This window comes from Cricetulus griseus, chromosome 4 (genome assembly GCF_003668045.3).
Source record: "Cricetulus griseus strain 17A/GY chromosome 4, alternate assembly CriGri-PICRH-1.0, whole genome shotgun sequence".
In the NCBI taxonomy this organism is placed as follows: domain Eukaryota; kingdom Metazoa; phylum Chordata; class Mammalia; order Rodentia; family Cricetidae; genus Cricetulus; species Cricetulus griseus.
The window spans coordinates 56,046,407-56,074,339 of record NC_048597.1 but is presented as its reverse complement, the minus strand read 5'-3'; the positions used below and the strand labels follow the sequence as shown (position 1 = coordinate 56,074,339).

Below are 27,933 nucleotides of genomic sequence, written 5' to 3'. Positions count from 1 at the left end.
CAGGGAGGCACCATTTAGTCCATGGGGTATCCGTATGAAAGATCAAGAGGGCCAGCTGGCAAATCAACGCATGATTTAGCCCAGCAAAGTCAGGCAGAAAAAGGACAAAGGCTGGAATGTCAGCTGCAGAATGACACTAGTCAGGAAGTGCTTCCCAGTGCCCGAGCCTGCCTGGGTTCCAGCCTATGGCCACTCCCACTCCTGCCCCTTTCTCCTGTGCTGATTGCCCAGCAGTGCTTGACCTCCGGCTCTTTCCCTTCTGTCTTCTCCTCCATTCCACCTAAATCAGCTTGACCAGTAATGGAAGGAAAGTCTGGTCAAGTTGGAGCATAGTGGTGAACCGGAAGGTAGCGCTAGTAAGAGAGATGTCTTAGTCAGGGTTACTATTGCTGAGATGAAACACCATGACCAAAGCAATGTGGGGCGAAAAAGGTTTATTTCACTCACACTTATACTTTACAAGTTCATCATGTAAGTCAGTCAAGGCAGGAACTCATACAGGTCAGGAAGCTGGAGGCAGGAACTGAAGCAGAGGTCATGCAGGGGTGCTGTTTACTGGCTTGCTCCTTATGTCTTGCTCAGCCTGCTTTCTTATAGAACCCAGGACCATCAGCCCAGTGATGGCACCACCACAATGGACTGGGCCCTCCCACATCAATCACTGATTATGACAATGTCCTATAGGCTTGCTTGATCTTATAGAAGCATTTTCTCAATGGGGGTTCCCTCCTCTCAGATAACTAACTCTAGCTTGTGTCAAGTTGATATAAAAACCAGCTAGCACAAGAAAGCAAACATGTCAGGAGACTGGGGTCCTCACAGATCCTATGGCTCAGCTCCTTGCTTAGCATGTCAGGGAACAAGCCCAGAGATGCCAAATTTCTTGCTCCAGAACACATGACAAGGAGTGGCAAGGGTAGGCTGAAGCCAAGTAATGACTTTGTAATGCAGTCAGGGATGATCCAGTCTCCAAGTTACAGTATTATACTTACCACACAAAGGTGCTGGACTATATCACTAAAAAAAAGAAAACAAAATAAAACCTGAAACCCTCTGCTCTCATTTCTGAGTCCTCATTAGCCAGTCCATACCAGGTTTGGTCAGGTGGCCAAAGGCAGGAGTGAGAGGGAGCCAAGACTTGTACTGGGGTTCTGCCGGAGCAGGAAGGCAGGGTAGAGTGAACAGATTGGAATGGGCCAGTCTGAAAAATTTCTCTGGACTCCGGATTGTAGGAGTGGTCTCTAGTTCCCTAGAAATTGGCCCTGGGATGATTTGGGTCCAAAGAAGTATTGGTTTGGTGTTCAAGAATTAATGACTGCAGCTATCGACTCAGAATAGGTTGTCTTGTATATGAAAGGCACATTCCTGGCTAAACCCTGCTTTCTGTGATAGCCAGCAGGATTTGATTTTGCCTACTTGCATTGCCTTGTGGTACATTTCACCTGTGTCCAGAAGTGGGGAAGAAAAGAGTTTTGTCATTATATGGTAGATTGGGTTTTCAAGAAGTGTAGATGTTAATGACACTGAAGCACTATTCTTGTAATTTAAGTGAGGGGCCACTGGGTGGTCTTAGGCTCAGGTCTGACTTCCTACGGGGGCAGCTATCTGAGTTTTAGCTTGGTTTTGTACTTTTTCTTTCTTTTATTTATTTTATGCTTATGAGTGTTCACCTACATGTACACCTTTGTGTCAGAAGAGGGCATTAGATCCCACTAGAGATGGTTGTGAGCCACCGTGTGGTTGCTGGGAATTGAACTCAGGACCTCTGGAAGAGCAGCCAGTGCTCCATCTCTCCAGTCCCTGTTTTGTACTTTTCTGACCAAAATATATCTCTTCATGAATGAAAAAAATGAAAGAAAAGGAGGAGGACGTGACTACTCCTAGAAGTATGGAGAAGATTTTTATTGTAGGTGTAAGGGGAAAGCAGGAAGAGAAGAGTCCAAGCCGAACATGGCTAGTCTGCCTCCACCCCCCGCCCCCCCAAGAAAAAACATGAGAGGAGGAAAGGGGAGGGAGAGTTAAGAGAGGCGCAGCTAATCAAGAGAGGCAGTCCAGGCCAAGAGATCAAGAGACCGAGAGAACAAAATGGCTCACTTATATAGGGATCAGGAAGGGAAGTGGAACCCAGCCCCTGGGAGGGAAGGGCTTAGGGTAAGAAGTGCTGGGAGGAGCCACAGGCACTGAGTGATGCTGGGAGAGCTGACCACCTTCCACTTTGATATGTTTTTTTTTTAAATTTTTTTATTATTTCAAGTTGGGAACAAGCTTGTTTCACACGTAAGTCCCTTCTCCCTCTCCCTCCCCTCACCCCCATCCCTCCTCTCTCACCCCCTGACCTACCCCCCACCCCATCCACCCTCCACTCCCCAGGCAGGGTAGGACCCTCAACGGGGCTCTGCAATGTCTACCAAATCTTCCTGTACTGGGCCTGGGCCCCTCCCCATGTGTCCAGGGCCAGAGTGCATCCCTTCACATGGGATGGGCTCTCAAAGTCCCTTCTTACACCAGGGAAAAATACTAATCCACTACCAGGGGCTCCCTGGAGTGCAGAGGCCTCCTTATTGACATCCATGTTCAGGGGGCTGGATAGGCACCTAAATTAGCCACTTGTCCCAGGTTTCTGAGACCTAACACTACAGGATAATAGTTTAAACACTATGGATCTATATTTATGGAGCAGTGTGAATCATACTTAACAAATTCATCTAAATCAGTATAATTCAACTATATATCTCCTTTTGCCCATCAATCATTGTCAAGTATAATTAAATCTATTACAAATCAGTTGATTTTTTTTTCTTCTGGAGTTTTAATGTCCTATTCAGAAGGTTCCGTGTGTTGGTGATGTATAGGGTAGTTTTACAGGAATAGTCTTCAGAGGCAGCGCCCAGGCAGACTGCAATGCACTTCTGAAGGGACAGTGATTTCATGTTACATCTTTCCAGGAGAAAGATCCTGTTAGTCAGCGGCATGTCACTACAAGGAAATCCGTGAGCCAAGTAGCTTACAGAGGAAAGAGATTTATTTAGTTCATAATTTGGGAGGTTCAAAGCTTGCATCAATTTAGCTCTGCCAAGGGTGTGGATGGTAACAGAGGGAACATGTGACAGAGTGGTCCCTCTTGAGCAAGAAGGGTGTGTGTGTGTGTGTGTGTGTGTGGTGTGTGTGTGTGTGTGTAGGCAGGCTTCTCTAGAGTAATGCATTGATGGATTGGATATATTGCAGATGAGGACTTACAGAACTGGGATACATAGTACAGGCTGAGTAGTCCAACATTAGTGAGCTTGAGGAACTGGTAGCTGCTATACATCTCAACAGTTCCAATCTGGTGCAGAAGGCCCAGGCTTTCTGGAGAGCCACTGATCTTCAGTTGGTGTTGTTCTGATAGCAGCTAAGCATGCTGGCAGCAGCAACAGGAGAGGTAAACTCGCCAGCAAGAAGAAAAGGCTAGAAAGCAAACAGCCCTGCATCTTCCTCAGGCCTCTTCATCAAGGCTGCCATTGGAAGGTGCTGCCTGCCCTGGGGGAGGGCTTCCTCCCTCAGTTAACCTGTCCTGGAAATACCCTCCCATAGGACTGATCCAACCAAGTCAGCAGTCAAGATTAACCACCACAGAGGGTGTGCTCCTCCCTAATGAGCCCAAGACCTCTCAGCAAGACTTACTTCTTCCTCTTTCTTTCTTTCTTTCTTTCTTTCTTTCTTTCTTTCTTTCTTTCTTTCTTTTTCTTTTTCTTTCTCTTTTTTTTGTTTTTTGTTTGTTTGTTTGTTTTTCGAGACAGGGTTTCTCTATGTAGCTTTGGAGCCTATCCTGGCACTCGCTCTGAAGACCTGGCTGGCCTTGAACTCACAGAGATCGCCTGCCTCTGCCTCCCGAGTGCTGGAGTGCGCCACCAATGCTTCTTAAGGGTCCATGTCATTCCACTACCTGGAAACCAGCGTTTGCATGTAGAAGGTGGTGGCATTTGACATCCCAGCCACAGCAGCTCTTATGTACATTGCTTTATGTGGCGAGTGCTTTTCTTTTTTTCCCCACATGCAAAACCCAAAACTAAGCAAACAAAAAAGAATGGCGGTGAAAGGATTAGAAACCACTCATTTATAATGAAAATTTGGAACTACACCTGGGGTCTCCATGGTCACTGGTTGAACGGATGCTGGAACTTACAGACCGGTCATGGGCCATGGAGACCTAGTACCCTTCTGTAAGCCAGAAATAATTGTGTCCTTTCTGTAACAGGAATTCCCATATTTACAGATTTTAACTAAAAGAAAACAATGCCATGGCTCATTTGAGACATTTTAATTTTATGTGGCTATTGGTTAATGAATAATGGAAAACAATAGCAATTACAGTCCATTTTAAAGGCACAGAAGCCGTGGGAGCAGGCATTCATTTTACAAAGGACTTCATGCAATGAATTTAAAATATGACCCGGAAGGAAGGGTTTGTTCTTGTGACCCAACCACTGAATACCATAAAAAAAATTACTGACATCAGCTCAGCAAAATCAAACTGAAAACCCTAATCTGTCTAAGATAACTCTAGTATGTAGTTGTTTTTTCTTGAAATAAAAACCGAGTGTTTTTGTCATTGATGTACTTAGTGTGTGCAGGAAGAAGCCCTTAAGTGTATACAGGGGCATGCAGTCAAAAACCCTTCATCCTTGTCGTTCCCCAGAGCCGCCATCGAAAACGCCTTGTGGTCTCTATTTCCTCTGCTGGCCACCATCACTTTAGGTGAAATACTGAGACCTCAGTTTCTGGGTCATTAATTTAATATCAGTTTACTTATTGCTTCCTGATACCAAAAATAAGACCTTGGTACACCTGCCAATCATCTTCCCCCGCTCTTCTCTCATTTCTGAGTTTTGTCAGCTGGATTCTTGTATTGACATTGTTGAGGTTTACATGGCTCTGTTCTCTGTAACTGGCAATGAGCACTTTCTTCTTCAGTATTGTTGGTTCTATAAGTTGTAGGCCAGCAAACAGTGTTTATATGGTGAGGTTGTGCATATGTGCTCAAATGAATAACCAAGTGCCTTTTCCATGCCTTTGCTGTCTTTCTTTCTTTCTTTTTTTCTTTCTTCCTTCCTTCCTTCCTTCCTTTCTTCCTTCCTTTCTCTCCCTCTCTCCCTCCCTCCCTCCCTCCCTCTCTCCTCCCTCTCTCCCTCCCTCCCTTCCTTTCCATTTACTCATGCTGCTACCTTGATTTCCTATATCCTTGTCACTTTTTTTCTGGGGCTTCTTTTATCTTTTGAGTGACGCATTTTTTTTGCCACACATGGATCAGAAGTAACAAATTAGTCTTTCCTTTCTGACATAAAAACTGTAGGGTTTTTTTTTTTCCTTCTCTTGTACTTCAAAAATGACATTTTGCGGCAGATTGAATACAGAGTACATATGAAAAACCAGGTCTGCTCTCAGGCCAGATATAAGATTTGTAAAGTGTTTATCAATGTCTTTCTTTTCACAATAGAAAATGATTTTGTGTAGGGAAAAAGGGCCAGCCAAAGAAACACACCCTGAACATACCCCCATTTTGTGTTGCAAAATAGTTCTTTCACTAATAAGAAACAAGTCTATTGTTACATTAAACAAATTCTTAAACATCTCAAGTTTTTAATATGGTAAACTTTGTTAGATACTAGCCCACATAAGCAAATCTTCTGGGCTCTTTGTGGTCTTCAGTAAGTGTGTCTGTGTTTGTGTTTGTGTGTGTGCATGGAGGCCAGAGGTCAGTGTCAGGTGCCTTTAATTTTTGCTTCCCATCTAATTTTTTTTTTTTTTTTTTGAGACAGGGTTTCTCTGTGGCTTTGGAGGCTGTTCTGGAACTAGCTCTTGTAGACCAGGCTGGTCTCGAACTCACAGAGGTCCGCCTGCCTCTGCCTCCCCAGTGTTGGGATTAAAGGCGTGTGCCACCACCCGGCCCCATCTTATTTTTTGAAACAGTTTTTCACTGAACCTGGCACTCACCAATTCAGCCAGACCGGATGGGCAGCAGGTTTGGGCTCTGCCTGTCAGTGCTGGATTCAACAGATGCGCTTTTAGGTGATTGCCTGGGATCTGAACTCAGGTCCTCATACTTGCATAATGATCTAGTTTGGTTTTCCATTGCTGCAAAAAGCAATGACCAAAACCAACTTGGGGGCAGGGAGGGTTTATTTTAGCTTACAGGTTACAGTTCGTCATCAGTGGAAGCCAGGGCAGGAGTTCAAGGCAGGAGCTTGAAGCCAGCCAAGGAATACTGAGTACTGGCTTGCTCGACTACCCTTCTTATTCAGCCCCAGCTGCCTACCGATGGTACCTGCTCCATAGTGGGCTGAGCCCCTTTACATCAATTAGCAATTTTTAAAAATACCTCGTAGACATTTACAGGTTAGTCTGATTTAGGCAACCCTGCAATTGAGATGCCATCAGATTATCTGGGCTGGTTAAAGTTGATAACTGATAACTGTGACAAACAACAAGTGCTTTATGGCCGAGGCATCTGTCTCCCCAGCCCCCATAGTCTTCAGTAATTGCTTTTTATATTTATTTATTGGGGGCACACAGGAGTCATAGTGTACATGTGGATTTCAGGAGTTAGTTCTCTCTTTCCATCAATCAAACCCAGGTCATCAGGCGTGACGGCAGGTAGGGGCACAAGACTGAGGAGCGCACATTTTATTTCTTGAGTTTATTTTTTGCTGTTCAACATTTCATTGTGGTAAGTAATATGTAACAAAATTCACCATTGTAACCATTATTAAAATATTTTATTTATAAATTTTAATTACAATATACATGTATGTGCAGAGGTTGTTTGCACACGTGTGTGGAGGTGCCTGTGGAGGCCAGAGGCAGAGTTATAGGAGCTGGAGTTATAGGTGGTTGTGAGCCACCCGATGTGTGTGCTGACTAGTTTAGCAGTATTACTATGTCTGTAATACTGTGGGACCTTATTTTTAAACTTTGATAAAATTTAGAATTTCACGTTTATAGAACAATTTGCAACAGTACACTCATACATACAACCCTCCCCACAAACCCATGCAACCTGGTTTACAGTTTCAACTCACCACTTGCTACTATTTTGCTTTATTATTAGGTTTGTCTTATGCTTATGATTGCCCTCTCCTCCATGTATGAGTGTGTGTGTGTGTGTGTGTGTGTGTGTTCATTCTCCAGGCATTGTATCAGGAGGCACTCTGTTCCCACTGGGCCCCCGTGGTGATGTCACCTGTTACATCAGGTGAAGTCTCATAATGAATAAACCAGTTGTTAGAGCTGCCCTGAGACCCACAGCTTTAGCCCAGTTGATAGGAGGCAATCTGCAGAGCCTGTGATTGGCTGTCCCTGCTTCTGGGCTGCAGATGGTAGTTTTCTAATTCCATAATTCCTTCCCCATACCTTAGTTTGTTTTCTGATGTAAAAAAAAAAAAAAAAAAAAAGCGCTGTCTAAATCCAGCCTAGCACTCAAGAGGTTAAGGCAGGAGGGTCACAAGTTTAAGGCCAGCCTCAGTTACATAAGACCCTGATAAAAAGGGATGGGGGGCTTTTTCTTGTTTGCTTCATTTATTTATTTGTTTTTATCTGCAGGGATTCTTCTTTCATATTTTAATTTGCAAATTTTAATTTTTTATATGCACGTGTGTGTGTGTGTGTGTGTGTGTGTGTGTGTGTGTGTGTGTGTGTATGTACCAAGTGTGCACCAAGTATGTACAGTGCCTGCAGAGGCCAGAAGAGGGCGTGGAACTACAGTTACAAGCACTGGTACCGTGCCTCTCGTGGATGTTGGGAGTTGAACAGCGGTACTCTACAGATGCAGCAAGGCTCTTAACTGTTGGGCATCTCTCCAGGCTTCAGATTTCTTGTATCTTTTCATGTGTGTTCATGTTTGTGTGTATGAATGTGAGTATGTGCATGGCATGATTCCCGTGTGAAAGTGAGAGAATGACCTTGTGTGTCTCTCCTTGCCTCCCACATTGTTTGAGACAGGGCCACGTTAATGTTCACACTGTGGACGCCACATCAGTGACCTGTCTCTCCCTCCCATGGTGAGCTCGCTGTGGCAGCACTGAGATTACACAATGGCTGCCACTGGTCAGCTTTGCATCAGTTCTGTGGGATTTGAACTCAGATCCTCATACTTGTACTACAAGTATTTTACCGACTGAGCCATCTCCATAGTTCTGGATCCAAATTTTTATTCTATTGATATTATTCTAATGAGTTACTATTATTTTTCCTTTATTTTGGTAGTCACTGTACCACATATGGCTAGTGGGAGTTCCTCCAATCTGGCTTCTATGTCCCATTAATATTCCCTTCTCTCTCCTTGTCTCTCTCTCCCCCTTCCTTCCTTCTTCCCTTTTCTCCCCCCTCCTTTTTTTTTTTTTTTTTTTTTTTGTTTTTTGAGACAGGTTTTGGTGGTTTTTTTTTTTTTTTTTTTTCCAGCCCTGTCTGTCCTGGAACTCACTATGTAGACCAGGCTGTCCTCACACTCACAGAGATCCACCTGCCTCTGCCTCCCAAGCACTAGGATTAAAGGCTTGTGCCACCACTGCCCAGCTCCTTTCTCTCTCTCTCTCTTTTTTTAAATACCTCCTTTCTTTCTGGTAGAAGCCATTGTACATTCTTCCAGAGCCCTGGTTCCTTAAGAATGGTATCTAGAAATGAAGACCTGAGTCCTGGGCATGCACTTTGCTGTGCAATACCTTTACTAGTAGATCCTTTAGAGAGAGAGAGAAGGAAGAGAGTCTGTAAGCATACACGTGTCCTCACTTTCTACACACACACACACACAAACACACACACACACACACACACACACACACACACTAAAGACCATAAATTCAAACTGTTAGCTCTAGTTCCATTTTCTCACACAATTCATTCTTCTCTTCTTTGCCTTTGTTGGAACTTGAGATGGCTACTTACTTATTTATAGTGTGTAAAAGTGTGTGGGTGTGTGCAGTGTGAATGTAGAGGTCAGGGGACAACCCATGGGAATCGCGTTTCTCTTTCAACCTTGTGGGTTTCAGGGATCCAATTCAGGCCACAGGCTTGACACCTCGTGTCCTTATCTGGTGAACCATCAGCCCCAAGATACTTAATTTTGACCATCAATTTGATTGCATCGAGAAATGTTTTGATTGGTAAAGCCTGTCTCTGGGTACATCTGTGAGGGCATTTCCTGAGCCAGATCATGAGTATTCTCAACTAATCAATTGACTAATTTTCTGATAGATCCATAATAAGGCAATATTGAGAGGTTGTGAAAAGTAGGGGTGGGACCCGTGAGGAAGTAGTTCTGTGGGGGTGTGTCCTTTGACTGTATCTCCTGCTCTGGCCTCTTCCTGTATTTCCCTTTTCACTGGTCAGCCATGATGTGGGCAGCACCCTTCCATGTAGTGGGCAGCACTACACACCAGCTCCTATGAGACTGTTCAAACACATGGGTCCAGCAAACATGGGCTGAGCCCTCTCTGCCTGTCTCTGCCTCCCAAGTGCTGGGATTAAAGGTGTGTGCCACCACTGCCCTTGAGGGCTGAACCCTCTGAAAGCATGAGCTGACATAAATCCCTCCCTGCTTAGGTCATCTTGGTCAGGCATTTTTGTCCTGAACTAGACAAATCTGACTGCTTCATTGGATTCTTGGTCCTCTCCTGCAGAGTACATTGTACATCCATCCTTGGTGAGGTTGAAAAAATCCTTATCTATGTTTAGACCATCTGTATTGTGTGTTCCCTCTGCAAAGCTTTCACAACGGTCATCTCAGTGAATTAAACTTTGCACAGTCCCCATGATGCAACTGTGTTGTTATCTGTACTTGATGTAGGTATACTAGGTGGGTTCTAGCTCCTAAATCCTTGGTCACATGACCCTGGTACCCAGCTCTCTGTCTCTGTGATCTAGCCCACAATGCCTGTTCATCTCCAGGGTAAAGGAATTAAGTACTCCAATCAGTCCATTACATCATGGGTCAGTAGCAGCCTGGGCTTATTCTCTGATGGCCAATTAAATTGTCAGCTCCCAGAAAACAAGTTACAGGTTCCTGCAAATGAGATGTAATCCAGGGAGACCCACTCCATCTCTGCAGGAGGACACTGGGAAGATGGCAAAGTGGTGTCCTGCTTCAACCCACCCCTGACTGGTTTCTTTTCCTCCAGTTGCCAGAAGAGCAACACGGTATTTATTGCCTCACAGTTCAGGTGTGTTCATTAAAGCCTGGCAGGTGACTGTCGGAACAAAAGGGTCAAGGGCCTGCATTCATGTGGCTGCCTTTGGCAGGAGTGCTGTGCCTTACTTAGCTCAGCTTGCTGGTACAGGAGGGAGAGCACTTCTCTGCTCCTATTGGTAGAGTCTCTTTCACAGAGAAATGCCTCTTTCTCAGAAAGCCATGGTTATCTCAGTATTGGGTATAGCACTTTAATGTAGACACCCAGACTGTGGCTTCTTGACTAGCAGGCTTGGGAACGACTCCAGCAGTGAGCAGCCCCAGGTGTACTCTCCCTAAGACCAGACTCCCATTGGCTTCCCAGAGGGCTGAGGATCTTCAGGAGAGTGAGGGGACACCCCCCACCCAGCATCCTTTTCTGTACCCTTTCTGAGGGACTGACCTTACAGTTAGCTTCAGCTGTCATCGTTACAGAGTCACCTGGGAAGAGGGAATTTCAACTGAAGAATTACCCAAATCACATAGGCCTGGAGTTGTGTCTGTAAGGCATTTTATGAATTCATAATTGGCTTCAGAGGGCACAGCCTGACATGGGTGGTGCTATCTCTTGGCAGTTGGAGCTGAGCTGTATAAGAAAGGTAGTTATGCAAGCCAGAGAAAACAAGTCAGAAAGTAGCGTTCCTTTGTGACCTTTGCTTGAGTTCCTGCATCACTTTCCCTCTTTTGCCTGCCTGCCTGCCTGACTCCTTCCTTCCTTTCTTCTTTTCCCCACTGGGTTTTAAGGGGTCTTTCTCCCTAAGAACACTGGAATTGCAACAGTGGTTAAAGCCAGGTGGGGGAAGACTTAGTGATAGTCTTTGACCACTTTGTAAAAAAGGGGAAGCCCCTCCTCCTGCCCCCAACATCCTGAAACACGAAGCTGTGTCTTAGTCACCAAGACACTTTCGCAGCAGTTCTGCCTTTCTCAAGGTAAAAAGTGTCCTGAAATTTGATCCTGCTGTAGATGTAAAGCATTCTTCGCATTGATGTACTAGAGTGTGAGGTCAAGGCTTTTCACAGCCTTCAGAGTAGAAGAAAGACCAGAGCAGTCACATGGCATTCGCAGGGTAGACCAGATGGCCACAGTTAGGCCCAGAGTGTTAGGGCCCAACTTCAGGGAAGAAAAGGACACATTGCCTTAAGTGAGTGTACTATAGTGTAGAATACATATCCCACAACCTGAGCATAGGTTGGAGCCCCAGCTGGAAGGCTTAGGACAGCCAGGTATCTTCTCAGCTCTCTAGGCAGGGCCATCCCATCTCTCAGGACTCTTGTCTCCCAGGGCTTAAATCTTGGGGGATTAAAGGAGAGTAGATTTGGAAGCAGACTGTTAACTCTTTCCATTGCTGATGGCTACGGTTATTACTGTCTCTAATAATAATAGATCATAATAGGCCCTGACAGGAAGTTGGGCTGTGCTCTGGGGTTTTGAGCCTGGGATCCTAGTTAACAATCCTGTGTTCATCAGCCCTGTCCCTTGGTACTGTTGTTCAAGGACAGTCTCAGGTGGCAGAGTCTTTGATCTGAGCCACATCAGTGGATGAGCTTCCGAATTTGTGGTTTGTGAAAGACAGATGAATTAGTAATGAATAAACATAGACGTCAGCAGAGCTGAGAGCCGGCAGGCAGGGCTGACCAGAGTCCCACAGGGCTTTCTGCATCTGCAGCCTAATTGACTCCCCAGTTATTTCTTGAAGCCTCCCTCCCTCCCCCGCTTTCTTTCTCCCTTCCTTTCTTCTTTCCCTCCCTCCCCTCCCTCTCTCACTCCTTTCCTCCCTTGCACTCTATCTGCCTCTTCCTTTCCCCTTCTCTTATATATCCTTCAAATTTAAATTTTATTCTATTATGGGGGAGGAAAGAAAGGGGAGTGCATGGGCCATTGCACACACATGGAGGTCAAAAGACAACTTCCGGGAAACAATTTCTCTCCTTTCTTGTGGGACCCAGGTATTGAACTCAAGCCATCAGGTTTGTGCATCAAGCACTGTTAACTGCTAGCCCCAAATTAACATTTTAATTAACATAATATGTACATACGTATGAGGTTCAGTACAATACTATTTAAATAGACCTGGAATGATCATATAGGGGTGATTAGCACTTACATGTCAAACATCCACCATTCTTTGTGCTGGGAACCTTTAGGCTCCCCTCTTCAGGCCTCCGTAATCTTTGTAGACTATAGTCTGCTAGTTCCTCCTCCTGACCATATTCCCTGAACACCTATTATCCAAACTCCCTCCATCCCCTCCCTGTCCTTCCTTCCTTGTACTGGGTAGCTTTGTGACTTGACACAAGCTAGAGTCATCAGAGGAAGGAGCCTCAGCTGAGGAAATACCTCCATGAGATCCAGCTGTAAGGCATTTTCTCAGTTTGTGACCAATGGGGGAGGGTCCAGTCCATTGTGGGTGGGGCCACCCCTGGACTGGTAGTCCTGGACTCTAGAAGAAAGCAGGCTGAGAAAACCATGGGGAACAGGCAGTAAGCAGCACTCCTCCATGTCCTCTGCCTCAGCTCCTGCCTACAGGTTCCTGCCCTGTTTGAGTTTCCGTCCTGACTTCCTTCAGTAAACAGTGATATGGAAGTAAGTCAAATAAACCCTTTTCTCCCTAACTGGCTTTTTGGTCATCATATTTCTTCACAGCAATAGGGGGAAGAAATGGTTTATTTTATGGTTCCACTTTACAGTCCGTCACACAGGGAAGGCAGGGCAGGAACTAATGCAGAGGCCACGGAGGAATACAGCTTGCTTACTTGCTCCTAATGACTTGCTCAGCTTTCTTATAGAACCCCACACCACCTGCCCATAGGGGGCTGGACCCTCCCGTGTCAATCATCACTCAAGAAAATGCTCCAAAGGCTTGCCTACAGACTAATCTGGTGGGGGGTGTTATTGTTTTGTTTATAAAGAAGAAAAGAGAAATATTGAGACAGACATATTGACTATAAGTTTATTATAAGGACCGGCAGAATGGGGAGACTAAGAAGAGGAACAGGGTAATGGCTGACCGCCATGGCCGGTCGCCATAGAGAGACAGAGCGGGGAAACAGAGAGACAGGAGACAGGAGACAGAGAGAGAGACAGGGGAGAGAGAGAGAGAGCGTAAAGGGGCAGGGGCCTATCTTTTAAAGGACCCTGCGTGCAGACTTCTTTCCCATGGAACCTTGGGCTGACCAGGGTATTGCCTGAGTGGATTCCACCAGGTAACAGGGGCAGGCCAGCATAATGCCTGAACCTTTCAGGGGGCTTTTTCTCAGTTGTGGTTTCCTCTTCCAAAGTGACTCTGGCTTGTGTCAAATTGACACAGAAACCAGCTTGCACAGGGTTTATGAATGCTTTTGTTATCTTTGAATTGGAAAAAAATAGAACCCACTGAACCAATGGTCTATCTCTGGTTCTAAGCTAAGCGACCAAGGCATACTTTGGGACCCTGGAAAGAAAGGAGGTATGGGAGGTACCATGTCAGTGTTCAGGCAGCGAAACAAATTACTCAGGTCTTTTAAACAGAAGGACGTGGTGACAGGGGTATGGGAAAGGCCAAAGGAGTGAAAAAGTGCCCAGTCGTCATCAGGAGCCTTTGCTTGAAGCTGATCTCACCCCTGAGGCTGAAAGATGGTGAAGGAACCAGCTTCCCTTTTGGCAGCCATAATGGCCGAACATGTGCTTCTATGACCTTGTTCTAGACACTAGAAAGTCAGATGCCTGTCTTGTGACAAGGAACCAATCAGAAGTTAGCTGGTGGAGCTATGCTTTACGACCCTGGGTGTGCTTTATGGACAAGCGCACAGCAATGGCGTAGAGAGCACAGCAACCACCCTGGGAGGGCCTATGGGCCATAACAACCAGTTGACCAATCAACACAGGGCAAGCCTGGAGGCTCACCAATCGTGAGCCTGTGCGTACCCCTAGACACTCCCCTTACACTGCCCTATAAGATCTTTCAGGAGCCCCTAGGAGCCATCTTTTCTAGCTGTCTGCCATGGTGGGTGGGTAAAAGACCCGAGCTAACATGGGGTTAGCTCGTTAAATTACAATAAAGCCTCGTGCAGTTTGCAGCAAGCTCTCGAATCCGCCTGGTGATTGGGGTGACCGCGAACGTGGCCTGGGACCCCGGATACTTGAGGTTTTCGGGGATCTAACAATGGAAGGGAATGAAAATTGCTGGGGGCCAGAGACACCGCCTGATCTGGTGGGGTCCCAAACTAGCAATTCAAAACCTGCTATTGCTTCTTCTAAATACCTCCTCCCAGTCACATGATCTCACCTGCAAAGAGCCTGGGTGTTTATTGAGCGATTAACTACATATGCATACAACAACTCTGCCTGAGAATAGGGACCCTTTAGAGAGTAATTCCACACACACGCACACACACACACACCTGAGACAGAGATTCCCACTCAACTCAAAGCCTGTTCTGGCTAGGCTGGCTAGCCAATGAGCACCTGGCATCTACCTGTCTCTGTCCCTTACATCTACCTGTGCAGCCATATCCAGCTTTTCATATGAGTGCTGGGGATTTGAACTCAGGTCCTCATGCTTGCATCACAAATACTACTACCTGCTGACCCATCTTCCCAGTCCTGAGGTGTGAGGTGTTTTTTGTTTGTTTGTTTTTAAATTAAGGTCAGTTTCCTCCCTTTTCCTGGTCCACTTCAGTGTTTTCCCCAACCCCCGCCCCCCCCAACACACACCCCTGTCCTTCTGTCAGCTGCTTACCTGATGTCACTGTGTTCTTTGCAGGGCATCCTAGCCCAGCCCCAGCCCTGGTGGAAGATCCAGTTGTTCATGTGGGAGCCAGTGCTGTTTGGGACCTGGGATGGCGTGTTCACTTCCTGCATGATCAACATTTTTGGGGTTGTCCTTTTCTTGAGGACCGGCTGGCTGGTGGTGAGTGATGAGCTGGTGACCCTGGAATTTCTCATGGACATGTGACCTGGAAAGGCATCTTGGATCCCACAATTTAGGCAATAGGTTCCTGAAGCACAGATTCTCCTGGGAGGAGAAGCAGGAAGCACATTGCATGACTGCCAGTGATTTTAGAGTAAGAATCCTGGGAGCCTGGGCCTCAGAGGTGCCCCAGTGAGAGCCTCAGGATGGACCTGACTATATGGGGTCAGGGTTCATTGTGAGTGGGACTAGAGACAGGGCAAGGATCAGAGAGATGCTGATTTTTTTTTTTTTACTCTAGTTTGTAACCCTTCTGGGATTCCTGGTGTTTGTCACATCACTTTGTGCCCCTCTGAAACATCAACCCCCGTGCACATGGTTCCCTTTCTCACTGCTCTTGGTCCTGTTCATAGGGCTGCTTGGTTAGAGGTGTAAGTTCCTACTTCTCAGGATTTACTGCTCAGGACAGACCCTCTTGTCTAGATCCTGATGGTTGAGTTCATCTTTTGCTCAGGGCACAAAGGACATCTCCTTTATACCTTGGGCAAAAATGTCCTAGCACTTCCCTAGCGTATGTGTGCCCAGCCAGGTTCCCAGAACCCTCACACCTTGCCTTCGCACTGAACTTCAATAGGCTGAGCAAACTGCCCGGAAAAGAGCTACACACCAGTGAAGGCCTGGTGTGTATAGACACTAATGCTGCCCTGGGATTATAAAATCTTAGCCTTTGTTCCTCTGGTGGTGCAGACTTGCATTAAGAGAGATCTCTTGAGCATTAAGGCCCCCCTAGGAGTGGATGCAAGGTGTCTGGGAAAGCTGCCTGGAAGAGGAGTTGCTGGAGGCTTGAAGGCTGGATAGGTGAAGGGAGAGAGCTGTTCAGGGGGACTATGTTCCCAAGTGCTTGACAGAGAAACGGGCAATGTACCACACCCATGAGGTACATTGTTGGGTAAGCTTTAGTGAGGGCGAGACTCTAGAAGGCATTTATTTCTGATGCAGTCTAGAGGCAGAATGCCCCTTGGGAAGCCTCAGGCTTAAATCCTTTTGTTTTTTTTTTTTCTGAAGTTATCAGTGTCAGGAAAGAAGACAGCTCCACATTGAGTCTTTAGCCCTCTCTGTTTGATTTTTAAGAAATGCTATCTAAAATAAGCTCCATCCCCAAAGTGAAGGTTTAAGTTGTATTCACTGTTTGTTGTTGTGTATGTACTCAAGGTTCCTGTGAGGCTGCAGTTGGTGTCAGGCACGTGTTGCTCTACTGGATCACTCAAGTACCACTTGGCAGGCTTTGGCCATGTCACATCACGTGGTCTCCCTGTGGGGCTGTCTTCTTTTCAAGGCTGCAGACTTCCACCAAGATCACAGATAGAGTAGGAGAAAGTTCCTGCCTGTAATGGCGGCCAACGTCTCTTTAATGTCCTAGCTTCAAAAATTATATCCCATCACTTCCGTGGGACACTGAATGCAGGTCCACAGAGGGCAGGAGACCACACAAGGACAGGAACACCAGAGTCAGGGGGGGTCACAGGCCATCTTTGAGCTTGTCCGTCCTTTTGTCCTAAAATAACCTCTACCTTTCAACTCTGCCATTGGTATCATATTTTTGATCATGAAAAGAGAAGATAAATACGAAATGCCCAAAACGAGACAGAGTATCCAGAGAATTGTATGAAATCGAAGCAGATATAATGCCAAAAGCATTTCTTAAATAGAAAATACTAGCCCTAGAGCAACTTGGAGCAGTGATAGCGACTGCTCTGTTCTGAAAACCCAAGGTTGTTCTTGGGGGGTGGGGTGGATCTTTGTATTCACATGCAGACAGCTTTCAAGTATGGACAAAAGAAGGAAATGGCTCTGTAGGATTTCATTGGCAGTGGGATATTAGCAAAGTCAGTAGTGGGAACACTCAGATGTCGTGCTCAGGTGTACATGTCTTGGGGACACCAGCATCCGGGACCTGGGGCTGCACCATGAGTGGAGGGAGCCACTCGGGGACTTTGTTCCTGTCAGCCGTTCTCCACCCTTGCTCTCACCACTACCAGCTAGCACTGCCGCCACACCCAGGAATTCAGCAGTGTCCTTTGCCATCTGGCACTATCTGGGCTTTGCACACGTGGCTATTGGCATTATCTTTTGAAGGGAGCTCACAGCTGTCCTTATGCATCAGCCTAGGCCTTGGGGACGTTTAGAGGGTACAGAATTTATAAGCTGTATAACAATAATTATTAATAATAGTATAACATTTATAGCAAAATAAGATATAGCAAGTAAGACTTATCGAGCACTTATGTGACAGGTGGCAGTCAAAGTGAAGTAAATGTGTTTAATTCTCTAAAATTGAATGTTTCCTGACAGCTACGAGGCAGATATGGTCTGTTCTATGAGGAGACAGCTCAGAGCCGTGAGGTAGCAGAAGGCATAGTTGAGGAGCAGCGTCCTGATTGCTCACGGTTGGCATGCAGAGCCCAGCTCTCTGCAGACAGATGTCCCCTAAGGGAGCCTCCTTTGCTTCGGTCTCCACACTAGGTCAGATGTGCAGAGGCCCCTCTGGCAGTGACTACTGCTGCATTGTCACAGCTGTTTGTTAGGCTTTGGAGTGGCCCCGAGCCTCCTATGGATTTTTGTTTTCTTTCTTTGTTGGTTTTTTTTTTTTGCTTTCTGGGCTTGAACCCAGGCCTTATAATAGGTAAGCGCTCTGTCATTTCTGTTCTGTTTTATTCCCTCAAGGAGCTTGGCTTAGTTAACAAAGACACCTATAATACTGTAAAATAAAAAATAAAAATTGTGAGAGAGGGGGTTCTTGAAGGGCCTTTGCTTGCCGCCTGAGCTCTTCTAGTTGGCAAGGTAACTCAATGCCTCTCCCAGTGGCCTCAGAGGGGACAGTGGATAGAGAGCCTTGCTTCTGGACCTACTAAGTGGCAGTGTTCAGGGCAGTTGCTATAAAAGAGAAAACCAGAATGGGTTCGTGTGAGACCCACAGTCAGAAGAGTTAGGATGCAAATATCCTCATGGTATCTATAAAAACCTGCAGATTAGTAAGAACGGGATAGCAAAATGCTGGGTCTTGGAATAGAAAGAACACTGCCTCCCACCCCTGAGATCTTGCTCTCCATCCTAGACCAACAATGTAGCTGAGCACCCCTCACTTTCTGGGCATCCTCCAGCTTATTGTAAGGCCCCTCTGCCATCCCTTCATTCTGTCTCCAACAATCAGCACACCTTCTGAGGGGCTCCATCACCCATGCCCTTACAAAGCAGGCACCATTGCAAAGGGCTCGCCCCGTGTCCTTTTCCCTTCTTTTGATTTTCACACTGAGATGTGTCAGCGTGCATGTCCAGGAACGTGTGCTTATTTCTTATTTGCTCAGAAAGCACTTAGTATGCACCAGCGAGCATGGATGGGGATAGAAATGTGTCCTGTCCTCACAGCTCAGACCTGGGAAGAGACTTGGTAACTAGAGACTTATTTAGCAAGTACTCTGAGAAGTAAGCACTAAGCTGGGAGTACCGGAGGGCTCAGAAAGGTGTCAATGATAGCTACTAGAGGGAGAAATCCTGGATACTGTGTTCAAGGATGCTTTAGAGTTAACCTGGCAAGCCAGTAGAATGAGGAGAAAGGGCTTTCTAGGCAGGGAACTGGTATTGGTAAGAGGATGGCAGGGAGAGCCTTTTGTGTCCTTTTGTGCTAGGTCAAGGTTACCTGCAGGGTAGATTTACAGGCTCCTTGTAAATCTCTCGTTTTTTTTTTTAATAATTTGTTTTTTATTTCATTTGTATCAGTATTTTGCCTGCATGTATGTCTCTGTGAGGATGTCACATCTTGGGAGTTATAGACAGGTGTGAGCTGCCAGGTAGGTAATGGGAATTGAACCCAGGTCCTGAGGAAGAACAGCCAGTGTTCTTAATTGCTGAGACATTTCTCCAGCATCAAATCTCTGTTTTAATTTTACCTTTGTGTATAGGAGTGTTTGACTACGTATATGTGTACCACATGCATGCCTGGTGCCTGAGGGGTCAGGAGATCAGTCCCCTGGGTCCCCTAGAACTGGAGTTAACAGATGGTTGTGAACGACCATGTGGGTGCTGGGAACTGAACCCTGATCTTCTCCAAGAACAACAAGTGCTCTTAACTGCTGAGCCATCTCATCTCTCCAGCCTGGCTGGTCAGTCTCTTGAGTTGCCTTCACTTTAGCCACGTGTGGTATAAAGTTATTAGAGTCTGAAGGATGGACTTTCCACCTATCTGAGACTTCTTGGAGGCCTTAGCTTGGAAGAAGATCCAGGAGGTACTTTACACTTCTTTTTCTCCCGGTCCCTTGGTGTGCCCCTCTGCCCAGTGGGTCACCCAGTGGGTGGGTATTAAGAAACTCAATTAATGTGAATTGCAATGGAGTCAGAGCCAGTTTGAAAAACAGATGGTTTATTAGGAAAGTACTCACGAGATGGAGCCAGTCCTGTACAAGCGGGCAGGTGAGGGAACAGAGAGAGCTGCATGCGTGCCACCTCATATTTAAAACCTTGGGCTACGTCACTCTGACTATGCCCAAGTGTGAGTGGATAGTGTCACCTCTGCCAGCCCCCAAGTGGGTGTGGACAGCGTTGCCTGTGCCAGCCCTCAAGCAAGCATGACCAGCATTTCCCCCTACAGGTGGGGGTACTCAGTCCTTCCATTGGGAACAGCTCTAGTGAGATGTCTCCTAAATCTGATACCCTTCCCCCATTCTGCTGCAGGGAAACACAGGTGTGCTCCTGGGCTTGCTCCTGGTGTCCTTCGTCATCCTCGTGGCCCTCATCACCGTGCTGTCTGGCATTGGCGTCGCAGAGCATGGCGGGATAGGCAGTGGTGGCGTCTACTCCATGATCTCCTCAGTCCTTGGTGGGCAGATGGGAGGCACTGTTGGGCTGTTGTATGTGTTTGGACAGGTGAGACTGCAGCATGATTCAACTCTTGCCTCTGCCTGTTCATTTGCCATTATCTCCTTTTCCCCTTCCTAATTTGACCTGGGGGGAGGCAACGGTGGGGACAAGGGCCACACTGATAAAGGACCACACTGGGCTCTGAGGAGGAGCACACACCAGCAGCAATCTAGGTCAAGAGCCTGAAATCCAAAGATCCTGACTGTCTCCTCCTACCTCTGCCTCATGAATTCCTGGTGAGCCCAGGCCAGCGACTGGCAGTGTCTCACTTCTGCTGCCTTTCTAAGAGGGGTGTGCATGGCTGGGGTGTGCATGGCTGGGCTGTGCATGGCAGGGCTGTGCATGGCAGGGCTGTGCATGGCTGGGGTGTGCATGGCTGGGGTGTGCATGGCAGGGCTGTGCATGGCTGGGGTGTGCATGGCTGGGGTGTGCATGTGCATGGCAGGGCTGTGCATGGCAGGGCTGTGCATGTGCAGGGCTGTGCATGGCTGGGGTGTGGCATGGCTGGGGTGTGCATGGCTGGGCTGTGCATGGCAGGGCTGTGCATGGCAGGGCTGTGCATGGCTGGGGTGTGCATGGCTGGGGTGTGCATGGCTGGGCTGTGCATGGCAGGGCTGTGCATGGCAGGGCTGTGCATGGCTGGGGTGTGCATGGCTGGGGTGTGCATGGCAGGGCTGTGCATGGCAGGGCTGTGCATGGCTGGGGTGTGCATGGCTGGGGTGTGCATGGCAGGGCTGTGCATGGCAGGGCTGTGCATGGCTGGGGTGTGTGCGTGGCGTGCGTGGCTGGGTGTGCGTGGGCTGGGTGTGCATGGCTGGGGTGTGCATGGCTGGGCTGTGCATGGCGGCTGTGCATGGGCTGTGCATGGCTGGGGTGTGCATGGCTGGGGTGTGCGTGGCTGGGCTGTGCATGGCTGGGCTGTGCATGGCTGGGGTGTGCATGGCTGTGCCAGGGCTGTGCATGGCTGGGGTGTGCATGGCTGGGGTGTGCGTGGCTGGGGTGTGCGTGGCTGGGCTGTGCATGGCTGGGGTGTACATGGCTGGGGTGTGCATGCTGAGTGAGCACATCCACTATCCACACTGGCTGCCTACTGCAGCCTAAGTTAGGATTTGTCTCTGAAGGAGAGAGTGTGGAGGATGTGCCTATCTGCTACTACTCAGGTCTCCTGAACACCTGATTGACCAAAACAAAGGCCCCGGGATGGAGGTTTCTATCCTGAGAGTATGCCTCTTCCTTTCTTTAAGATGGTGAGCGCCCCCCACCCCTTATGTGGCAGGGCGCTACAGATGTTCCTGTGTTGAGAATGGTAAAGAGAAGGAAACGTCCCTGATTATGGTAGAAGGAAATGAAAACAGTTTCCAACTATAATGAGCTCTGGGAATGTTTACAGAAACTCAGTACTGCTTTCCAAGGAAGAGTGCGTTCCAGCCTGGATGCCTTAGGGCAGCTGGCTTGCTCAGGAAGGCTTGGGGTTCAGACCGGTCGGCCCTATGTCAGCTGTCTCAAGCCGGATGTGGGCTAAGGCCTTGAGTTCTGAGTCAGAAGGGACTATACTTTCCTGCCTGTTCACAGGCCCCTCTTCCCTGGAGATGGGTTCACTTTGTAACTGGGTACAAGGCACTTTTGTCAGTATACCCCAGATGTATGCAGGTATTCCATCTCCATGGTGATGGGTGTGTCACCTGTTATGAAGGGACCAGCTCCCCTTTCGGCAGTCTTAGCGGCCGAAGTGCTTGTTTGACCTTGTCTTAGTCACTAGAAAGTCAGATGTCTGCTTAGTGACAAGGAACCAATCAGAAGTTAGCTGGTGGCGCTATGATTTACTACCCTGGGTCTACTTTACAGACAAGCACACAGCAATGACGCAAAGCATAGCAACCACCCTGGGAGGGCCTATGGGCCATAACAACCAGTTGGCCAATCAACACAGGGCAAGCCCTCCAAGCCTGGAGGCACACCAATCCTGAGCCTGTGTGTACCCCTAGACACTCCCCTTACGCTGCCCTATAAGATCTCAGTCCTGTGGCTTCTCAGAGTTTTTTGCGAGCCATCCGCCATGTTGGGTGGGTAAAAGACCCGAGCTAACATGGGGTTGGCTCGTTAAATTACAATAAAGCCTCATGCAGTTTGCAGCAAGCTCTTGAATCTGCCTGGTGATTGGGGTGACCGTGGTCGTGGCCTGGGACCCCGGATACCTGAGTTTTCCGGAGGTCTAACAGTTAGAAATGTAAAGGCAATACAGTAACTCTGATGGGTGTGGTGGCTCTCCCCTCCCCGACTCAGGATCTTACTATACAGCCTATATTGCCAAGTAATACAAGCTAGTCTTGAATTCCTAATCCTCCTGCCTCTACCTTCTTAGTGCTGGGCTGTTAGACAAATGCCCCCATCCCTAGCTTGATAGTCAACCTTGACTGTCAACTTGGTTGGCTGTAGAGGAACTTAGTAAAGCCTATGTCTTGCTGTGTCTGTGAGGGTAAGCAACTGAGGGGTGAAGAGCTGTCCTGACCTCAGACACCACAGTCCAGTAAGCTGGGGGTTGGATGGAAGAAACCACAGAAGAGGATGTCAGAGCGGAGGGTAGTCGTCCTCAGCAGGTGCATGCATGCTCCACCACCACCCATTAACATCAGACTCCGGCTTTGGCAGCCTTCGATGCAGACACACTCCAGTGACATCCAGGGAGCTTCCAGACCCTTGGCTTGAGGCTGGTACTGCATCTTGGTCCCCCTTGTCCTGAGGTTTTCATCTCTTGGACTTAGCAGCTATTCGCTTCTCTGGATTCCCAGCTTGTAAATGACCACGTGGGACCACCCAGCCTCTGACTGTGCAAGCCCACCCAGTAAATCCCCTTTTGGAATTTGCATGTGCATTCACTGAACCCTGGCCGGGAGAGAGTGCTTATGCTTTTCTGTGTTCACCTTGGAACAGCAGCTTCCTCTTAACCAAGCAGCAGGAGGCTATGGTGACATTGTGCCGTGTTGTTAGAAGCTGGCCAAGTCAACAGGACTTCGCCCAGGCAGATTTAACTGAGTTAGAGTGGTGATGCAGTGGTAATGGTTACAGGTGAGGGCACTTGACGATGAAAGGCAGCACATCCCACAGCAGTCACAGAAGGCTTGCATCACGCTTAGCAAATGGAGGATACTGAAGAGGCGAAACAAGCATTGAGTTTTTAAAACTTGTATCTGGTGTGTGCACTTGCCTGATTATGTGTTCACATGGTTATAGGTGCGTGCGTGCGTGCGTGCGTGCGTGCGTGTGTGTGTGTGTGTGTGTGTGTGTGTGTGTGTGTGTGTGTGTGTATGCTGTAGAGGCCTGAAGTTGACACTGGCATTTTCCTTAGTTACTTTTTTTTTTTTTTTTTTGAGGCAGGGTTTCTTGCTGAATTCACAACTGGCTAATTCCAGCTAGGGAATCCCTGGAGATCCCCTTTGTGTGCCTCTATGTGGAATGCTAGGATTACCATCAGCCACCACACCTAACCAGCTATTGCCATGGGTTCTGGGGACCTGAACTCTGGCCTTTACACTTGTGCAGCAAATGCTTTATCCACTGAGCCATCTTCCCAGCCCAAATATTTTATTTTTTAAAGGGGGGTTTGTATTCTTGGTGCAGGAGACAGTAGAATCTCGGCCTGGATAATTATATAGCACCGACAGTAAATTTAATGTTTACTGAGTGACCAGTGAAAGGAGAAAGAGCTTGTGGAAAAGAAGAACTTGAATAGGTTCAAACTGAATTTGTTCCTGGGACAATGGCAAGGACAGGGCTGCACTGATGAGGGTGACCAGCAGAGCCTGGGGCTGAGTAAAGTGACCAGTCTAAGGAGAAAGGGGACCAAGGTTGGTGATTATGCAAAGTGATGCTCATGCCACCAACATTTTATTACATTTGTTTATTGTGCGTGTGTGTCAATGTATATGTGTATGTGTATATTATATATATGTGTGTGTGTGTGTGTTTGTTGTGTGTGTATATATTGTATATATGTGTGTATGTACATATTGTGTGTGTGTGTAGGTGTGCATGCAGAGGTCAAAGAACAACTTGCAGGAGTTCTCTCTCTGCTTCAACCCTGTGAGTCCTGGAACTCAAACTCAGGTCACTAGGCTTGGTGACAAGTGCCGTCACCTGATGAGCCATCTTGCTGCCCCACACATGATACTTGTTTTTTTGTTTTTAGAGACAGGGTCTCACTGTGTGGCTCTGTAGACACGTATGACCTTGAACTTACAGAGACCCACCTGCCTCTGCCTCCCAAGTGTTGGGATTACAGTGGGCACCACCATACCCAGCTCTCGTCACTCTTAACTACTTATTTGGACCTGCCTCTCAAGTATTTCCATAAAATGTAAAATCATGACTCTAGTGTATGAGTGAGTGTAGCCTACTAGTAAGATGTTTAAGAACACTGAGGAGTGAGGTATGGATGCCAGACAGACAGAAATCAAATCTGCACCTCCACAGTTAGGCACTTTAGTCAGCAAATGGAAGGATGAGTTTGCTGGGTTCGACATCAAACTAGCCACTCTTTTATAGGACTGTAAACCTTAATCCTTCGGACTATCTGGTCACCAGATGAAAGCTATTTTTGTATCTACTATTGATGGGCAAAAAAGCATTATAAATTAACATGTAACTTTACTCAGTCTGGGACATTTAATGCTAATTTAATCAATAGTGAATAACGAACCAGACCCTGGCTTCACCTGGATAGCCTGTGGACACCTTTGCCACACACCACACTGAAAAGATGTGGCACCTACTCTCTTTTATTCTAGTTCTATTTTTTTTTTTTTTTTGAGTCAGGGTTTCTCTGTGTTGCTTTGTAGACTAGGCTGGCATTGAACTCACAGAGATAATCCCTGCCAGTGCTGGGATTAAAGGTGTATGCCATCACTGCCCAGCTTCTAGCTCTGGAATCTTGTTTATTTAAGACAGGCTCATTCTATATAGCCCTGGTTGGCCTATGTAGATGAGACTGGCCATGGTTTTCCATGATCCTCCTGCTTCTGCCTCCTGAGTATTGGGATTACAGCATGTGCCACCATGCCTGGCAGCTAGATAAGTAAAAGAATAATACTGCCAGGGATTGTGGCTTGGAGGCTGAAGAAGAAGGGTTACTGCGAGTTTGAATCTAATTTGTGTTATATAGGGAGGGTCAGGTCAGTCTGGGCTACAGTGTTAGACCCTGTCTTAAAGAACCAAAACCAACCGATACAAACCAAACCAAAACAACCTGATTTATAAGCCTGGAAACTTTTTACTCAGTCAAGTGCTTGTTTGTAAGCCTGGGCATATGCATTTGATCCCTAGAACCAGTGTAAAAACCAAACAAGGTTTGGTGTGGTGGCGTATATACTAGAGAGGCAGAAGTAAGAGGATCCATGGGCTGCTGGTCAGTCAGCCTGGCATTCTTGGCCAGTCCTAGGCCACTAGGAGAGTCTGTTTCGAAAAAGAGCTGGACTTACATGCACACGCACATGCACACGTTAAAAGAAATGGCGTTCAAATGTCTGTGGGACAGCACTGCTGTGGCTCTGAGGAAAAGGCCCTTCCTGCATGGGTTTGTTGTAGAGATTTACTTAATGAATAACGCAGGCAGAGAAAGCCAAAGGCCTTTTTGACCCACTATCCCATAATCTTTTTGCCTTGGTGACCACTGGAAGCTCTCAACCAGGGCTCATTCCTCTCTTGTTCAATATGTAGATGAGCAGAAATGGGGCCCTGAGGCGGGTTCCCCTGTGGAGGAGCAGGTTTGACCTGGTGCTGACTCCCAGGTAGAGAGACACAGTGCTGGTGGAGTGTGTGTGTGTGTGTTTGTGTGTCTGTGTGTGTGTCTGTAAGCAGGTAGGTCTGCAGCTGATACATCTCTGTTGCTGGCTCTTCCTGCTGGGAATTGCCTGGCAGTGTGTTGCAGGTGCCATGTACATCACTGGCTTCGCTGAGTCCATCTCAGATCTGCTGGGCCTTGGGAACATCTGGGCTGTTCGAGGAATTTCGGTTGTTGTACTTCTGGCTTTGCTGGGCATCAACCTAGCTGGTGTCAAGTGGATAATCCGCCTCCAACTGCTGCTGCTGTTCCTGCTGGCTGTCTCAACCCTGGATTTCGTGGTTGGCTCTTTCACCCACCTGGACCCAGGTAGGCCCTTGGAGTGCAGTGCTTTGTAGATGTTGATGGGTGTAATTTGTGGAGTACCTTCCCTTCCCACAGGCTGTACCTACAATTTGGGTAGGCTGGGCTTCGTCAGGTGAACAGCTGCACTTTGGTACAGCTCCCTGGGCCCACAAGCCTTTCACACACACACACACACACACACACACACACACACACACACACACACACACACACACACTCACACACAGAGGCATGCATGCACTTTTACTTCTTGTATTTTCCATATTTCCCTTTTATTTCTTTCTATAAAAAGATACAAAAAATGTAGCTAACACAACTTCCACCAAACAAAAGCACAAACAGATGGGCAGGAACCAAATTTATAGCAATGACTGGGACACAGAGCAAGAAAGAACTGTGGGGATAGAGAGGAAGACAGGCTTCGAGGTTATCTTCCAGTTTTCTTTAAGAACTTGATGTAAATATATGTTTCTGGGCATGGTGGCACCTGCCTCTAAATATTTGGGAGGCTGAGGCAGGAAGATTTGAAACAAAACACTAGGACCTTATCTTGAAAAACAAGAAAACTACAACAAATATTGACGATTGCCATTTCATAGAGATGGCTACCAAAATGTTTGATTAGCTGTTGCATTATATGCTAAATTATTTTTTCAAAATAAAAATGTGTGTTCCTTACCCAGGCTTAAAAAAACAATCAGGTAGCCAGGAATGGCTCTTCACTCTTTGGGATGACATAAATGGTATATTTTTTTCTTTTCCTATTTTCCTTTATTGAGACATAGTTTCTCTGTGTAGTTCTGGCTATCCTGGAACTCTGTAGACCAGGCTAGCCTCTAAATCACAGAGATTTTCCTGCCTCTGTCCCCCCAAGTACTGGGACTGAAGGTGTGCATCACCATACCCATTGAATATTGTAACTATTCAATGAACCCATCACTGATTACTCTAGCTGTTCCCAATCTGTGGGTCGAGATCCCTTTGGGTTTCACAGAAGTCGCCTATGACCATGGGAAAAACACAGATATTTACATATGATGTAGCAAAATTACAGTTATGGAGTAGCAATGAAAATAATTGGCGGCCAATTATTTTGGCGCCATGTGGTTGGAACTTTATCATGAGGAACTGTATCAGAGGGTCATAAAGTATTAGGAAGGCGGAGAACCGCAGGTATAATCCAACCCAGGGTTTCCTCAGCCTCCTGGGAGCCTAGCAGTGTGAATCCTGCATCCCAGGGCTCTGAATAACATGGGGTCTGTAACTTTGCCACCTTCTGATTTGTGTTGTTTTAGTGTCAAGGTCAACGGTGCCTGTCCTTGAAATGCACACCTATCACCAGGGTGCTGTAGAGAGGCCTGACACTGCACACTCCAGAAACTCTGTGCATATATGGCAATATAGACCAGGCTTTAAAGAGAGGGGGAGATGGGGCCACAGAGTGTGATTAAAATAATCTGCAGCCCAGACAGGGACCTGTAATGGTGGTGGTGGGTGAAGTGTCCAAGCATCTGCCATGCTGGGCATTTCCCCAAGAATTTGCCACAGCTTATTTTACTTGGTCCCTACCAGAACCTCTTGAGAGGGGAGCACTGATACCCATTTTACAGACAAAGGAAGAGGCTATGGTTTGTGCTAATGCTTGGCAGAACTAGGGTGTGAAACCAGACATGATGCTGCAGTCGAGCCCGTCCTGGGGTAGGAAGAGGCCTGCTTTCTGCAGCATGCTTGTCTACTCCCTCTGAGGTCTGCCTTGCTTTGTGTTCTTCCTACTCTTGCCTTTACAAACA

The 27,933-nt window shown here is 47.1% G+C and overlaps 1 protein-coding gene across 1 annotated transcript; it reads left to right on the top strand.

Moving 5' to 3' along the window:
• Nucleotides 1–13,658: 13,658 nt before the first annotated feature.
• Nucleotides 13,659–26,259, top strand: LOC118237735 (solute carrier family 12 member 8-like). Its single transcript, XM_035444125.1, has 5 exons — nucleotides 13,659–13,724; nucleotides 14,941–15,087; nucleotides 19,816–20,007; nucleotides 25,915–26,146; nucleotides 26,219–26,259. The coding sequence occupies exons 1-5, from the start codon at nucleotides 13,659–13,661 to the stop codon at nucleotides 26,257–26,259; spliced, it is 678 nt and encodes a 225-aa protein (XP_035300016.1).
• The last annotated feature ends 1,674 nt before the right edge of the window (nucleotides 26,260–27,933 follow it).